Here is a 16,165-nt window from a genome sequence, read left to right on the forward strand (position 1 = left end):
CTGCAGGCTGTAAATGGAGCACAGGATGTCATGCATGCAGGCAAAAAGTCACACCTACAAGCTTGATTTTTTGGTACCTCTTAAATCAAGACAGTATTTTGACTGCTCATGAGAGCTGTGCTGAACCAAAAGAATATAGTGAGTGTTCTGGGGCTTTGTGAGAAAGAGAAGACCACATTTATGTAGATATAATGGAAAAATCTCTAAGGTTAGGAAAGTCTGGAAAACTAGAGGGAAAGGTAAATATTTGGAAATAATAATGAGATAGGGCATTATAGTTAAAACCTGTCAGTAACTTGAATTGAATTGATAGATCACAATTCCACTCAGGCAGTTTGGCTTTGCTGATGTGTAGGATTCATGATGTTTGGAATTAATAACAACTGATAACTTTTTTAATCCTTATGGCTATTTTAATGAATAAGCTATTAGCTTCTCATAGACAACCTCTGATATATATTTAGAAAAAAACCCAAACAGCAAACTGTGACATCGAGATCTGTGCTTCAGTATCAAGCAGTGGCAAAACAAAGAGAGATCTTTCTTCATCTTCTTACAGCCACCTCTCGCCACTACCCTCCCTGCTTCATAAACTGAATCCATTTTTCAGCAACACCCTTTAAAAAATATTCTGTTTTCTTGCTTCTCTGAAATTACGTTGGATTGTTAAAATGCTTGTGTGGTGTAAGAAGTTATGCTTTCTATTGATTAATAACAGGTGAAACCTTTTTTTTCTATTCAAATTTATAAACTATTTTTCTTAACAGTTGAATTTCCATGGAAATTTGCTGCTTTCTATGTCTGTGTTTATATAAAAAAATCACAATTTCACAACTGATATTGTACTCATTTCCACTAGCTACTAATTTTGTCTAATTTTCTCTAAGCATGCATTTAATTGATAATGTTGTGTAAAATTTTTAAGATCTGCAGTGCAATGCTGCTTTTCCCTAGACATGTTTTTTTGGTTAGACATAGTATTGGAGCAAACTTTTTTTTGGGGGGGGAAAAAAAAAGGTGCAAATGATGATATTGAAAAAAAATGGTAAACATTAATTTATACTTTTAAGTATGGTTTTCCAAAATAGATTTATTTGTTTGTTTGTTAGTTTGTTTGTTTTATTTTTGCAATTGGTATGAGCAATTAAATTAGTTCCATATTGGTCTCTAGAATATTTTTTTTCCTTTTGGTTGCACGTCTTATATGTTGCATTGTACTGGCTTACTTTATTCAGAATAGATATTGGATTTCTCTACTGTGGATCTTGTAAGGACTTGTGTGATTTTGGTAACTAGGTTTATAGTTTTGCTAAAGCATTGTTCTTTTGGTATTTACATCATCTCTGTTCTTTGTCCAGTTCTGTTCTTAGAGGTTCTTCCACAAATGATGTTGAAAAAGTAACTGATTTAATCAGAGAACAAGACTTTACAACTGAAACCTTTCTTGAACCCTAAATACTAAAATAGTCATCAGAGAAAACCTTGGTTGCTGCTTACTGGGTCATTGGAGATTTTCATCTGTTTTGCTAGTAACTAAAAAACCTAATTTTTCAGAGGCATGTTGTGGAGACATTTTTTGGATTTGATGAAGAATCTGTTGATTCGGAAACTTCATCTGTAACTTCATACAACACAGATAAAACAGACAGGACACCAGCAACACCAGAAGAAGATTTGGAAGATGTAAGTGGTAACTGTTTTGTTCTTCTTTCTACTTCTTGAAGTGTAAATACAAACTTTCAGATATTGTACCACATGAACTGTAAAAGATTTGGCAGAGAATTCCTTTGGTTTTTTTTCAAGTCTGGTAACATATACACTTGGCAATAAAATTAATAAGGTAATGTTCTGTCTGACATATTTGGCAGATATTGGGCTGGGAAATAATTTTTTTTCTTCAAACTCTTTCTTATTAGTCAAAAGAAAATGAATAGGCACATTGCTTTGCCAAAAGTCACTACTTACTAGACAATAGTTTGCCTTTCAACCTTATAATTTATTTGACTGTTTTGATACAATCAAAGGATTTTCTTTCTTTGCTCACAATACTCAGAGAGGCCTTTGCAATTCATGAAGGCTTAAGTGATCATAGGTAGTGAATACCAGTGACATGTTTTGTCTCAGCTCTGTGATATACAGTGCTGTTGGCCTACATTGGAAGATTGCGTGTGTGAGCACAAAGGACGAATTAGTTGCTCTTTTTCATCTTTCTTTCTTGTTCACTAACTTCTGCCTAAAGCTCCTCAGTCAGAAGAAGCTTCCTTTTTTCCTGGGTTTAGTATCTAATAATATTGTAGTCTCTTTTCCTTAGAACTCAAGTTCCTGGAGCAAAAATTAATTAAAGTGAAGGACATTTCTTGTCCTCAGCAGTATAGGAAAGACCTTTTAAGTGTTAAAGTTAGTGGCTCAAATTTCAAGGAAAATAAAACTTTGAAAATAGTTCATATTAACAGAATAAATTTAAGAAAATATCTTGCAGCTTTTGAAATGTAACTTCTGTGTCAGTGTGCTTTACCCTGGCGTTGTAGAGAAAAAGCATAAGGAAGGAAGGATGGACTGCATGAGAAATAGAGCAGTTACCTTCTGAAGCCCCTGTGGCTCTGGAGTTGCTGAAGACAGTGTTGCACAAAACTTTCCTCTCATCTTTCCCCAGACAGCTTTCCCATTTCTGTACATTGCTGTCTTACATGCCAACTTACACTGTCCTTAAATTGTGTGGTAGACATGGTTACTCATCATGCTTCCTTCCTTTCCTTTCCACTTGTTTTAGGATTTTATACTTTTATTAAACTTTATGAGACTTAGTATGAGTTGTGTTGCTTGTTATGTTTGCAAGTCTGTCTTCTATACAGACAAACCCATTATTATATATCATTGTACAAACCCACTTTTCCCCCTTCTTCATTAAGAGCACACCTAAAGAAGAAGCTGAACTCAGGTTTTGCCAGCTAACAAGAGAGTATCAAGCTTTGCAAAGAGCATATGCATTGCTCCAAGAACAAGTTGGTGGAACCCTGGATGCAGAGAGAGAAGCAAGGGTAATTTTTTAACTGAAATTCTTCTAACTCTGAAATAATAGAAAAAGCTGAAACAGCAGGAGGTATCTTTGCAGGTCATTGAAATGCAAAGCCCAATGTTTTTGAGGATTAGAGGATATTGTAAGTAAGGTCATAATTTAGATTCATCTGGTGCAATCAGAACAAAGATGTTGTTACACTTTATTCTAGCATGTATAATATATAAAAGAGTTCTATGCTATGAGAGTGATAACCCATTTGAACCTGAAATTTGGATAGTGACATGACGGATTTTAAATGAATCACAGGATAGGTTGTTACAAGTATTTAGGTACTTCCATCATGTGAGTATATTAAAAATCTGTTGCAAATCTGAACCAAATCTTGGTTCTGGCTCACTGGAAAGCAGTTTTGCACAACAGGAAGTGGGGGCTCCTGATGGATACCAAGTAGAACATGAGCTGGCAGTTAAAAAACCCCTGACCTTCTTCCCTCTACAACTTCCCCAAACCCCAAAAATGGAGAAACATTAAATACTGTGAATTATTACATGTTACTGCCTTGCTACATGTGGCCTTCACTGTGCTGTGCCACTGCAGTGTGTTGCTAAGAATGCAGAAGGACAATGATTTTAATGTGTTTAAAAATTACTGGTGGGAAAGGACTCAACCATCCTACCCTTCTTTTTTATTTTTATGTGTGAAATATAGTTCTTATAATAGTAGAATTACTGTTTTGTGGCTTTATTTATTAGAGTCCTTAGCATCTTACAAAAGCTTCATCTTACAGTTTTGACACTCTCTTTTTAAGTAGGACACTTAGCCAAGGAAAGCTATAGAGACTTTGAAGATCACTTCTCAAGATAGGATAGGGGGCATAATTCCATGTACTACTAAAAAAGGATTTCATGGGCAGTCATGTATTTGCCAATTATGAGACACCATTATATCTTTTCTTTGTCTTCATGGGCTTTTTAAAATATTATTTTGCACGCATTTACAGACTGTACTTTTTTGTAGCATTGGAAATTGTTGCTATCTCTTTTTAATGGCATTTTGGGGTTTTTGGCACATCCCTGCAAATCCATCCCTTGAGTGAGTCAGAAACTAGCTTTTTGCATGATTTATTTTGGTGGGATGCACATTTCCAATTACTTTTAGATGAGGCTTAAGGTAAGCAAGAAAGCGAAGATGCAGGGAAAAAAAAAATCCCTGTAGGAATATATAAACTGCTTAGGTGAAAAAGTACCCGAAGTAGGGTGGAGAAAATACTTGTGGCAGCTCAAGGAGCGTCAGTGGCTGAAGGTTTCTAGGAACATGCTTTGTTTTATATCCTTTTTTGGTTAGTAGCTTGTATGATCCAGTCCCTTTCAGGGCATCACTGGACTTAGGGGCTAATACTCAGTGTAGTGTAGTGGTGAGTGTAAGAATTGTGGAGATGAGGAAATGAGCAATTTGTGCTATTTATGGGATATGTATTGTTTTGAGTCAATATATTTCATTTACCTAAAGGTCTTTTTCAGTGCTTAATGCAATTCCCTTTCTGCCTTGTTCCTTTCTCAATTGCCTTAAAGCTTATGAATAGCTTCTTAGAGCTCTTTCAGTTTCTAAATTTATTTTTTCTTCCCTGCTAAGAACATTGTCACTGAATATGATATGTTAACATCTTTTTAGGCAAGGAAGGAAAAATCCTATTAAACTAGCAGCTTCAAATATTTTGTAACATAAACACAAAAGCAACTATTTTAATGAAAACCATTAAAAGCTGACGGCACAACCCATAAAATAGTAGATTTTTTAGTAATACTTACTTTTGATTTCTCCCTCCCACCCCAGACTCGTGAGCAACTGCAAGCTGATCTTCTCAGGTGTCAGGCAAAAATTGAGGACCTGGAGAAAGCTCTAATGGAGAAAGGACAGGTAAAAGGCTCTCTTAATGTCCTCTACCACATCATGTTCTCCATTGCATGCAGTGGTGCCCTTGCCATCTTCGTTGCTTACTGGTGTGTTGGTGTGAATGATGCAGCTTAATTGCTACTGCAGCATTAGATTGCTTAAATAAAGGAAAGAATTTTACAGTCCAAGAAAACATCATTACAGTCTCATTTTCTAACACATAATACACTAAAGCATAGTGTCAAAATAATCACATGTACATGCATATTCTGTTCCCAGTGTGATTTGGTGCAGGGCTTTCTCCTCTTTTCCATTTTGTTATTATTTTTAATAAATTTTAATAAAATAAATATTCTATATTTCTACTGGAAAATATTTTTGATGTGCACCAAATAAAAAAAATAAAAAACCCCACAACTTCTAGACACACTAGAGTTATGAACACTGAGCCTGTCAGGTTACTGAAAGCCACTTTCTGTGTTATTCTCCTGGGTTTAAAGTCTCAGAGGACCCAGTTGCTTTCAGAGTCCCAAACCATCAGAGTAAAATCAGGCCTTCAGTGTATATAATATATGTAAATACTCACTAAAGATGCGTTTACTGATGCATATTTAATATTGTCTAGAGTCCTCAGGAAGTCTGATTAAGAGTTATGAGCATGCATTTGCTTGCAATTGTGTGACTGCTAGAACATACAGTAGAAACTGGGGAGATGTTCTTTTATGCTTTATTTTTGAAATAAGAATTTAAGTTTGCAGGTAGCTTATAGTAGTAAGATAGACCTAGCTATAGATCTAGCTATAGATATATCTTTCAAAGACTGATGATGTTGTAGCAGTTAACACAACCTACATATAATGCCAAATGAACGATTACACTATTTTTATGGTTTATTCTTTGTAAGAGAATTTTCCTGTAAGATTCTGTATCAGTGCAAAGGTTTGGTAACCATATTCAAATTAAGGACAAAAATCATCTATGCTAGCTTCCACATAGATTGCAATTTGCTTAGTGCTTTTCATATAAATACAATATTACTAAAAATTGAGACTGTGTTGTCAATCTCAAAATGATGACCCACTGAACTTCTAGAAGAAGAAATGAATCTCAAGCATCTACTGTTGCAATTTTGGTTTGTTGATGAAAAAGATGTTGTGGGCAAATTGCTGTGTAGTTGAAAACATTAACAAGATAGTTGACTGTACAGTGTATAATATAAGTACTGTGTGTGTAAATAAGATAAATGAATTTTGATACCCATGTAATGAATTACATATGTGATCTTTTCTGCAAGAGATCAAAAAGGTATATCTGGAAATTAGAATTTAATTAGTTATCACTTTGAGATTCAGAACCACATTTTCAACTTTGTATCTCTTAGTAATCCTGAGAAGGTGAACAGGGATGTGACAAGGAGCACTATGATGTTGTTTCTAGTGGGCTGGTTTGTACACTGAGCATTAGTTTTCCACACAGAGGATCACAGTGTTCTCCTGGGAGCTTTAGCACCTGACCTGTTAGTATTTACAGTCAAAAAAATAAATGGTTGTGATGATAAACTGAATTCTTTGTGCACTATGTGATTTTTTTAAACAATTATTTTATTATTACTTTGTCATTTAGATGGTAGTGATGATGATTTAATAAAAATTGTGGAATGTTCATTCTGGGAGCCAGCCCCTAAAGTGTGTTTATAAAGAAAATAATGAATCAAAAGATCCAAGTGTATTATTCCAGAAAATTTCCTGCAGTCAATTTCAAAGCATGAGATTAGAAGCTTATTGTTAAAAAATTATGTGAAGGTTGGTTTATAACAATTTATGTGTAATTTCAAAGTAACTGTCAATGGCTTTTGTTGATCTTCTGGCTGGACCTGTCAGTATTCCTCCAGAAGTAACACAAAACTAACAATCCATTTCTGCATGGCACATTGAGGTGCATGCATATGAAATTTTATATTAAGTGAAGAAATTCTTTAAACATATTAGTAATAGTAAATAATAAATATAAAAATATTGGAGTATGCAATGTGCCAGATGGATGAGTGCCCAACTCTCTCAGTGACCTGGTGTGTAAGTCCAGTTCTGCTGGAGTTCAGGTTTTCTCACAAAGTGTAGTTAGACTCCATCAAGAAAGATGCAGAAATTTATTATCAATAGAGCAGATTAATCTGTTTTTTTTACTTGTGTGAACTGGAGTAGTTGAAGCTGCAGGTCTTATACAGCTGTTGAACCTTACCATGTGGGTATGTTTACCATTTCCCTGCATTGGGATATCTGTCCTAAGTCTGTGCATGCAACTCCTCATGCCTTGACCTTAGCAAAATGCTAGTTAAATACTAAACTAAATACCAGATTTTATTTTCAGCATTTCTTTCATTTGCCTCAAAAATTTTTGACAAGTGTAATGCCTTTCAGTACTCATTTAGTATGTTATTTTTGTAACATCACAACCATGAAGAGCTTCTTTATTACATGAAATGCATTTCTGTGTATGAGTGGAAAAAGGGAGAGAGAACAGTACAATATGAAATTGTAGTAGACAGTAAGTAGAAAAACTAAAATGTTAAAAAAATGCTAATTGGATGGAATATAATATCATAGTACTTTAGATTGACATTTCAAGGATATTTGATGGGTTGGGATATGCAGATTTCATTGATTCCTTGTGCAACATCAGTGTGCAAATACCTTTGTGAAAAAGAATGCATCATCCTTATTACTTTAGTAAAGGCATTTAGATTTTAAATAATCATCCCTCGAAGATAATTTGATCTAGAGTTAGTATGGCTTATTAAGTGTTAGATATTGTTTTAATAAACTTTTTAGAGCAGCATTTGCAAGGTTATGTAAATAGTTTTCTCTCCAGGAAAACAAGAGCAAATTTGGCTGTTAAAATCCATTAAATAGGAAAGTCCAGCTAAGGCTGGCCATGAGTTTTTGTAGCTTGGTTCTTTAAAGGGGTATTTGATGAGGCATGTTGAAGCCATGGAAAAACGTAAAGGGGCAGAAGTGTTTTGGAACAAGTGATTAATTAGAAATACAGTTTCCAAATGGAGTATAGTCTTGCATAACTTCCTTTCTTCCACAGCCTTGAATTTCATGTCACAAACACTGTGTATTAGCCAGACTCTCAGATTTTTAGCAGAGGGTAATTAACTTTATATTGCTGAAGCTTCTTTTTGGTCGTTTGGGGTAATTAAAGCATTTTCATCCCTTTCTCCCTTTGGATTTGTATTGCAGTACTTAAAATGGGATGATTTTGCAAGAAAGTTTCCAAACCTTTGCAGTGGAAAGCAATAGTTTTGAGTTCAGCTGAGTAAATGAATGTTTTTAAAATGACATAAAGTATATAACGGCGGTGACCCACAATTGCTACATGTAAAGATTTAAAAGTTCATACTAGCTGGAAACAAAAGGCTGATACAGGAAAGGAAAAAACTTTTATTTTCACTGTGGCATAAAATGCTGTACATCCTTGAAATATTTATGATAGCTTTATTTTTCAATGTGTGACCATTTTATACTTGAATGTAAAATGATGCCTGAAATCTAATTATTGTAGTCATTCATTTGTCTTGTTTAACAAAACATACGTATTTTCAATCTTCTTCTTCCTCTCAGGACTCAAAATGGGTAGAAGAAAAGCAGCTGTTAATTAGAACAAATCAGGAGTTACTAGAGAAGGTAAGTGGGAATATTTTCACCATGGTTGCCCTTTATTGTAAAATAAATTGAATGCACTAAGTACTATAAAATCAGCATGAAATTGCTTTATTTCTCAGCAGAAACAGAAATTTAAATAAAAATCTCTGTTTAAAGTACCAATAGACCTTTATATTCTTCAGGAATCGAAGCAGCTTTTTATTGTGGACTTCCATGGGGAGTCACCAGTACATCCCAGGCTGGCTGAGGTTACTAGTGTCCAACAAAATACACAGTTACACAAAGATTATTATTGTCCTGACCACTAACAAAATTGCCTGCTTCCTTCAACGTTTTTATAGTTTTTTTTCCACACATTAAATAATACTGGTTGATTCAAGGCTTATTATATTAACTGTCGGAGCTGAGCATCTGCATTGTTCTTTGTTGATAGTGGGAAAGTTGGCTGGTCAACTTAGGAAGACAAAGAACTAGTTTTGTTAATTAGTAGCTTCATATTAATACAATACAAATAAGATAACCAAATGAAAAATCATGATTAAAAATACCTACAGCCAGGTTAAATTATTTGGACACTTACATGGGCACTAGAAATGCTGAAGTACATTGTGCCAAATGTTACACTTCTGTTTAGTTCTGTACAAAGAAAAAGATCACCCAGTTAAACTAGACAGTAGACCAAAGCTATTAGTTGGCACAATTAATAGCCAGTATTGAATTTCTATTTTGTCATTGTTAGTACACCAAGGCAAAATTCTGGCAAATTAAAAAAAAGTCATTAAAACCACTCTATTATTGTCTTTCATATAGTGTAAAAATTAGATGTAGGCAAAGACAATGAGAACAGTCTACCCAAATGTTAATGCAATTCAGTTTCATTTGCTGGATTTTAAAAGAAAACTTCAATTACTTAACTTATTTAGATACAATATCCCTATCACTTTTATCCTACTTCCAGATTATTACTCTAAGAGAACATTGACCATTTTCTGCTGACAATTCTCAGAAATACTTTCTGATGTGATGTTCCTTTTTATCTCCAGGACACAGCCTGATGTGTAATAAAAAAATGGAAATGATTAACAGTTTTGTCTAAACCCCTGTAACTGTGCAGTATCTTTTCTAGCGCTTACAGGGTTTTACCATGTTGTGTTTGTCTCACAGATTTACAGGATGGAACAAGAAGAGCATCAGCTGAAGAATGAGATGCAAGATGCAAAAGACCAGAATGAGCTGTTAGAATTCAGAGTGCTAGAGCTTGAAGTAAGAGATTCTCTCTGTTGCAAACTCTCAAATGGAGCAGAAATTATGTTTGAACCCAAGCTGAAATTCCTGTAAAGATTACTGATGTCTGGTGCATGTTTAAGGGAAGTCACTTAGGTACCTATTTTTTAAATGTTGTATCTTGGAATAATGAAATTGATGCCACTGCCTTAATATGTTTTGGAGAGAATGCTCACTAATGTTTATAAAGATGTAATATAGCTAATATAAATTGCATATAGTTTTGTTTTCATTTAATAAAATATTTTGTTTTGCAATATTTTGCCTTTTTTATTTGTTTCATTTCCATAACTGCTCCTTTCCTGCATGTAAAATCACTTGGTATGTATACTACAGCCTTGGCTGGCATTGATTAAATTAACACACCTTCTCACATCTTGCATGCAATGATCTGACTAAAGATCTGACACATCCATCACATCAATGTATAATTGCTTTAAATTACATTGGTTTAATATTGACAACATTCATATGAAGTAAATTTATCTTAAAAAGAACACATTTTGATAGCACCTCCAAAGAATTCCTCTTACCTTAAATCCATTTTCTCATGGTTTAAAGTAATCATGGACTGGAAATAATTGGCTTCAGTCAATGAAAAATAAAAAAAACCCAGAAACCTCTGGCAACACAAAAGAAAAGTGGTAAAGCAGAAATACAACCTCTGTATTTTAAACTAATATGTTGCCTACAGCAAACAAATTCTATACTTTGCATAAACAAAATAAGCAAAATTATTTGTAATTAACACTTTGAACGTGTAGCCTGTGATTACAATTGAAAGCAACAGTTCTCATCCCCTCACAAATTGGGCTCATGTCGAATTTAGTAACACCAAAGTATCTGTGTGTGATGCACAGCTGTCACATGGTTGTATTGCCTGATGACACATTGTTCAGTTGCAAAGATCACCAGCATTCTTAACATTGCTTAGAATAAACTCTCTGAGAAACCTGTCATTGTCACTCCTCCATTTTTATCACCTAGCACGTTTCACCAAAAATCTTGGCATGTGTATCTTTTCTGATAAAGATGAAAACGTCATGTCTTCCTGTTATGTGGACGTTCTTTTTGTCTGACATTTCTTAATCTTTTTTTCATCCTTTGTCAACCATATGTTTTGATTTCGTAGCCCATTATATTCAAAATCATGAATTTAGGTTATTAGAATTTCAGTAGATGTTCAGAAAAATAGATATGCTTTCTAATACAGGTCTTTATATTTTATTAAAGAACTGTAAAGTAAAATAGAGAATAATTTAGCATTTGAATTGGCCATTGCACTAGAAATTGTGTCCTAAAGTGTGAGTGTTCTTAGAAGTAAAACTGTCCGAAAAAGGTTTCTTAAGGAAGGAACAGCTATTCTTTAATACATCCTTCATGAATGTATTTTTCACATAGAAGAATCACATCAAAAACAGCTCAGTATGTCATGTAAGGTTTTGTCATGTGCCAAAGCTTAGAAAACTTCTTTCACAGAATAACAATGGAAGTATTTTTGTGTGATTGCAAGAAAAAAAAATTTCCTTAGTAGACAAGCTTGTAGACACAAATGTGACTGACAGTGCAGTGCTTCAGGGAAACCATCAGTTCTTCTGGTAATCAGGACAGTATTTTTTAGAGCAGTTATTTCAGATGAAAAATAGGTAAAGTATAAAACACATCTATTTATCAATTAAAGCAAGCAAGTTTAGGTAAGTTGAATGCTAAAGCAACTGATGAATTTTTAATATCAAAAATCAAGACTGAATTTGGAGAAGAATTAAAGTTCTGGATTCGGCTTACAACAGTCATTTTTAAAGCCCAGAATTAGACTGTTGATGTAAATATTATTTCAAACAAAACCTCCGAGGGAGAAGATTGCATAGACTACAGAGAATTTTCTCTCTACATTGTAGTTTCAAATTAGGTTTAACCTAATTAATGAACAAGATTTGCCATGCTTTGTAACTTGCTTAAGTGAATGGAAGCAGCCAGCCTGCCATATCAGTTAAAGCACCTCATTTGTGATTTAGGAAATGGATTAATACATGGATGGTCATAGGAACTAAAATATTTGTAGTAGTTTTCTCTAGAAGAAAGCTCATGTTGCCAAAGCATCCCCTTATAATATGGAGATGAAATCTGGTGTTTCTTGCTCATGTTCTCATGGCCAGAGAGAATTCAGTCCAGAGTCACCCAGAGCCTTCAGTCCAGTCATTTTTCACAGGCACATTAAAACTGAATTTAGGTAAAATTGCTTATTATTTTATGTTATTTCTGCCTTCTGAAGAAATAATAGGTTGGTATTTTGAAGAAATGTGCGGAAGTTATGTACATGGACTAGTTAATTTTTAGATATACTGTAGCTTTAGATAAATGGGATTTTATAATTTTTTGTTTAGGCACAAAGAACATTATAACTGTAAAATAGTGCTGCCTTTGAACATATTCTGACATCCTGGCTTGTGGAGTGAATATGAATGGGGGTTTTAGATGCTCTTAAAGGAAGGTAGACTGTAGAACAAACAGGGAACAGGCACACAGGTTTAATTTTAGTGAGAAAATCTTTGATAATACTATTTCATGACAGAGTTTATTTTTTTTTTCTCTGCAGATTCTTCTTTCTAAATTGTTTTATTGTTCCATGAAAGAAAACAACAGTTAAAGAAGGTTATAATCAACATAAAAACCTGCAGAGTACTTTAGGGCTCCAGTCAATTAGAGCCAGTGTTCCAAGGGTTCTGCATCTGGGGAGCATCAGGTAGCTGTGCAGAAACTGTGCATGGAATCAGCTGGCAGCTGACACTGTGTTTGTATTTAGCCAAAATTCTTCAAATACAGTAAAAGTAAGAGGAAGTAGAATAGATTTGGAATGAGAGCAGGAATCTGCCTTTTTAATACACAAGTATGTTTTGTGAAGGTGGGGAGTAAATGTTAATACATAATCACAAATGTTGTTTTTAAACAAATCTTTCCTCAGGAGAGAGAGCGAAGGTCACCAGCATTTAATCTTCATATAACCAACTTCCCTGAAAACAATGGAAGTGCACTTCAACTGTTCTGCCATCAGGAAGGAATAAAGGTATATTCAGAGCACTAGAAACAATTGGATGGCTAGGAGCCTTTCTTGAATGATCAGACTAGTACCCAAACAAATGGTTTGATACCAGGGAAGAAAATGCAAACAAACAAATTAATAAGAAAAGATATTTCTAACTGGGGAAATGGTTTTATAAGACTATGATCTGGTCCTCTCAGGAGCTCCTCAGTGAAACTGAAGGCTGGTTGATCAATATAATTTACATTTGGTCTAGGGAAGAATGTGGATGTTGATATGATTTATTGTCAGGCTTGCTACAGTACATGGTTCATGATATTAAATGTCTTCATCTGAGTTCAGAAATATGACATTCAGTCCTTAATTTACACTCAATTTAATTGAAGGCTTCTCTTTGTTGAATGAATATGCTGAAGTTATTTGCCAAGGCCAGGGCCTTGAAGTGCCTGACCCAAAATTCATTCAGATAGGTGGAACTCTTAGAAAAAGAGCAAGATAAACATCAGGATTCCCCCTGATTACCTTCTGATAAAAGGAAGCAAGAGTTACTCTTTTCATTCCTGGTCCCCCATGAACAGGCTATTTGTGCAACTTGATTTGCATGCTGGTTCACTTAAGATTGAATTCAGACTTGTGTTATCAGTAATGTTGCACAACAGGCCAGGGTAACTTCTCTACAAGTAACTAAAGCATAATCTCAGTGACACTCACTAGTGATTTATGGTCAAATTTTTAGTTGTGTTTACAAGTCCTCCTGTAGGAGGCTTGTTGCTATTCAGTGCTTTAATGAGCACAGCATGATCTCTAGAGGAAATAAATGGAAATTGTCTCTGCATTTTTTAGAAGGCTGAGTAGTCTGAAAGAAAAGAGTTAAAAGCTGCTTCTTACCTACGGATTTGGTCGGATACTCATCTCCCAAAGCACACCAAGAGTCATCAGTTAGCATATCACCTACAAACAGAGCCAAAGCCCCTTTTAGCTTACCTGTTATTCTATTCTTCATGTTGGCTGTAGCAGCTACAGTGTACCAGGATCCATAATTCCCATTTCTTTCCACTGTCATCTGTGATACGCCTTAACAGGTGGATTCTTTTCAATTTGCCTCTCAGTTCTCTTACCTGGAAGGTGGGGCAGTCACCTAATATGGGCAGACTGAAATAGTTGACCTTTTATCTGTTTTCAGTTCTTTTCAAAATTATTAACCATCAGTAGCAGTGTAGATTCCAGAATGATGCAAAATCTGAGTTTCTGATTCTTCCTTTATGCATCATATAGAAATAAGTTATTAGAATGATTATTTCTGGCTCAATAGATGCAAGAACTTGCAAGTCTTAGTAAATTCCTTTCTTCAGTAGTGTAACTTGTTGGCTAAAGAAGTTTCTGTTCAGCCTTGTCCATGCTGATCATAATCAATAGTTTTGTTTTTAATATCGATCCAAACACGAGTGTATTAGGATCTGCAACATCCCAGACTTAGTGATGTGCACAGTGAAATAGCTCATGTAGCATTTGGGAAGTTTTTGGAAAGAGAGGAAAGGGACTTCTCAAGATAGAAAAACTTGAACACCGCTCATGGCCCTGTGACATGCTGGCCTCTTCTAAGTGCTGAGTATGAGTGGCAGTTGAGGGTGGCAGCATTTAACAAGGCTCTTTTGCTGTATGTATGTGTATTAAGCATTTTGGACTAATATGAACAAGTCTATTCCCATGCTCTCAAGGCTTCCTGCCTTCAAATAGCATGACTGCATACAGGTTGTCACTGGAAATTATCCCTGGTCCATGTTAACTTGCAAACCAAACTTGGGATAGTTCAGGAAAATAAGATTACCTCTGGTTAAACCATTCCATGACCCTTTCCAAAAACTTTTTAAACCTAGAGTTTTGAGGCCTAGGAATGGATCCTGGCACAGTGTTAAATACAGACATCATGTGAATTTTATCTGGAAAAGGTTCTTCACTCCTGGTGGTTGGGCACTGGCCCAGGCTCCCCAGGGAAGTGGTCACAGCACCAGGCCTGATAGAGCTGAAGAAGTGTTTGGACAATGCTTTCAGGCACATGGTGTGACTCTTGGGGATGATGATGTGTAGGGCCAGGAGCTGGGCTCAGTAATCCTAATGTGTCCCTTCCAGCTCAGCATATTCTATGATTATGTGATTCCATTAACTTACTCCTCTCTTTTTTGAATCAGAAGAGTGGTTTTCTTCATTTCAGTGGCTTGTTCAGTTGATTATCTGAGAGCTGAGTGGCAGAGAAATGTGGCTTTCTAATCAGAAAGATGATTATGAGCTGATAATGTCTGGAGGAGGATGTTCAGTCCACTGTGCACGTTCTCTTCTGGCACTGTAAGGCTGATTTGAAACTCCATGGTTTTGTTTAACAAAGAAAATAAAAATCAAACTACCAAGCAAACCTTCTTAGCAATTATTTGTTCATGCTCTCTGTCCTTTTAACTTCTCTAGCTTGATGTGGTTGATGCTCCACTCCAAACAAACAAAAAAGTCTTTTAAGCCCTTTCTCTTGTTTATCAGTTTTGATCTTTCCTCTGTACAAATTAGCAGCATGATAAGTGTGAATGATACAGGAACATTCTGCCCTCATGCACAGACATCCAGGTTGCTAGTTATAATTGAGAGTAAGTTTTGGTTTTATCTTAAAGTATCAGTAATTACTTTTATAATTGTGATGCAAAACTGTGTTTCACTTACATTTGAAATCTTTTCATACACAGAAGTGAATCACAGGTACATAAAATGTAGCATATAAAAACTGTTTCTGACCTACTTCATAAAAAATAAGTGTTCAACATCTTTTTCAGGATGTGAATATATCTGAACTTATGAAGAAGCTAGATATTCTTGGAGATAATGGGGTAACACTTTTTTACTTTTAAATGTACCTTGAGTTTCATGGTTAATTTAAAGCATTTCTTATTCCACAGCAGATACTAACGTCCAAGACAGTGCAAAGGGTGATTTTGACATGCCTGTATTTGTATAAAGAATATGAATGGTTAGGAATGGCTTTTACAACATAAAATTTTTTGTTAAACTGATGGTAGTGAAAAGAGTATTTTTTTAAGGTAGGATTTGGTCTTGACTGATGGATACAGAAAATAGGCACTGTAATAGGCAAAGTGAAAAGATGCAAAACAGAAGTCAAAGCCAGACTAAGTTGAATGATCCCTGTTGAGTAGTAATGGAATGGGTTTTCTGGGAGAAAGATAACTGTCTCCCCTTTTTCCCCTTTATTGCTAAATACAGTAT

At 35.0% G+C, this 16,165-nt stretch overlaps 2 protein-coding genes across 10 annotated transcripts in view; both read left to right on the forward strand.

The window, feature by feature from the left end:
• Positions 1-10,118, forward strand: part of LOC310909538 (janus kinase and microtubule-interacting protein 1) — a 108,538-nt gene extending 98,420 nt beyond the window's left edge. For 8 of the 9 annotated variants that reach the window (XM_083861474.1, XM_083861475.1, XM_083861473.1 and 5 more), the window contains 5 exons: positions 1,555-1,683; positions 2,910-3,038; positions 4,853-4,936; positions 8,536-8,598; positions 9,742-10,118. In XM_083861474.1, the coding sequence (XP_083717600.1) occupies positions 1,555-1,683; positions 2,910-3,038; positions 4,853-4,936; positions 8,536-8,598; positions 9,742-9,915 (579 nt within the window). In that variant the 3' untranslated portion in view covers positions 9,916-10,118. The remainder of the gene's footprint in view (positions 1-1,554; positions 1,684-2,909; positions 3,039-4,852; positions 4,937-8,535; positions 8,599-9,741) is intronic. The other variant, XM_083861479.1, reaches the window with a different exon arrangement.
• A 3,353-nt stretch (positions 10,119-13,471) lies between these two features.
• LOC310909974 (janus kinase and microtubule-interacting protein 3-like) overlaps positions 13,472-16,165 on the forward strand; it is a gene marked incomplete at its 5' end in the record, with an annotated part of 29,028 nt that continues 26,334 nt past the window's right edge. Inside the window, 2 exons of the mRNA XM_083862361.1 lie at positions 13,472-13,543; positions 15,718-15,771. Coding sequence (XP_083718487.1) covers positions 13,472-13,543; positions 15,718-15,771 — 126 coding nt within the window. The remainder of the gene's footprint in view (positions 13,544-15,717; positions 15,772-16,165) is intronic.

This window comes from Zosterops lateralis (genome assembly GCF_965231275.1).
Source record: "Zosterops lateralis genome assembly, chromosome: 5".
Lineage (NCBI taxonomy): Eukaryota > Metazoa > Chordata > Aves > Passeriformes > Zosteropidae > Zosterops > Zosterops lateralis.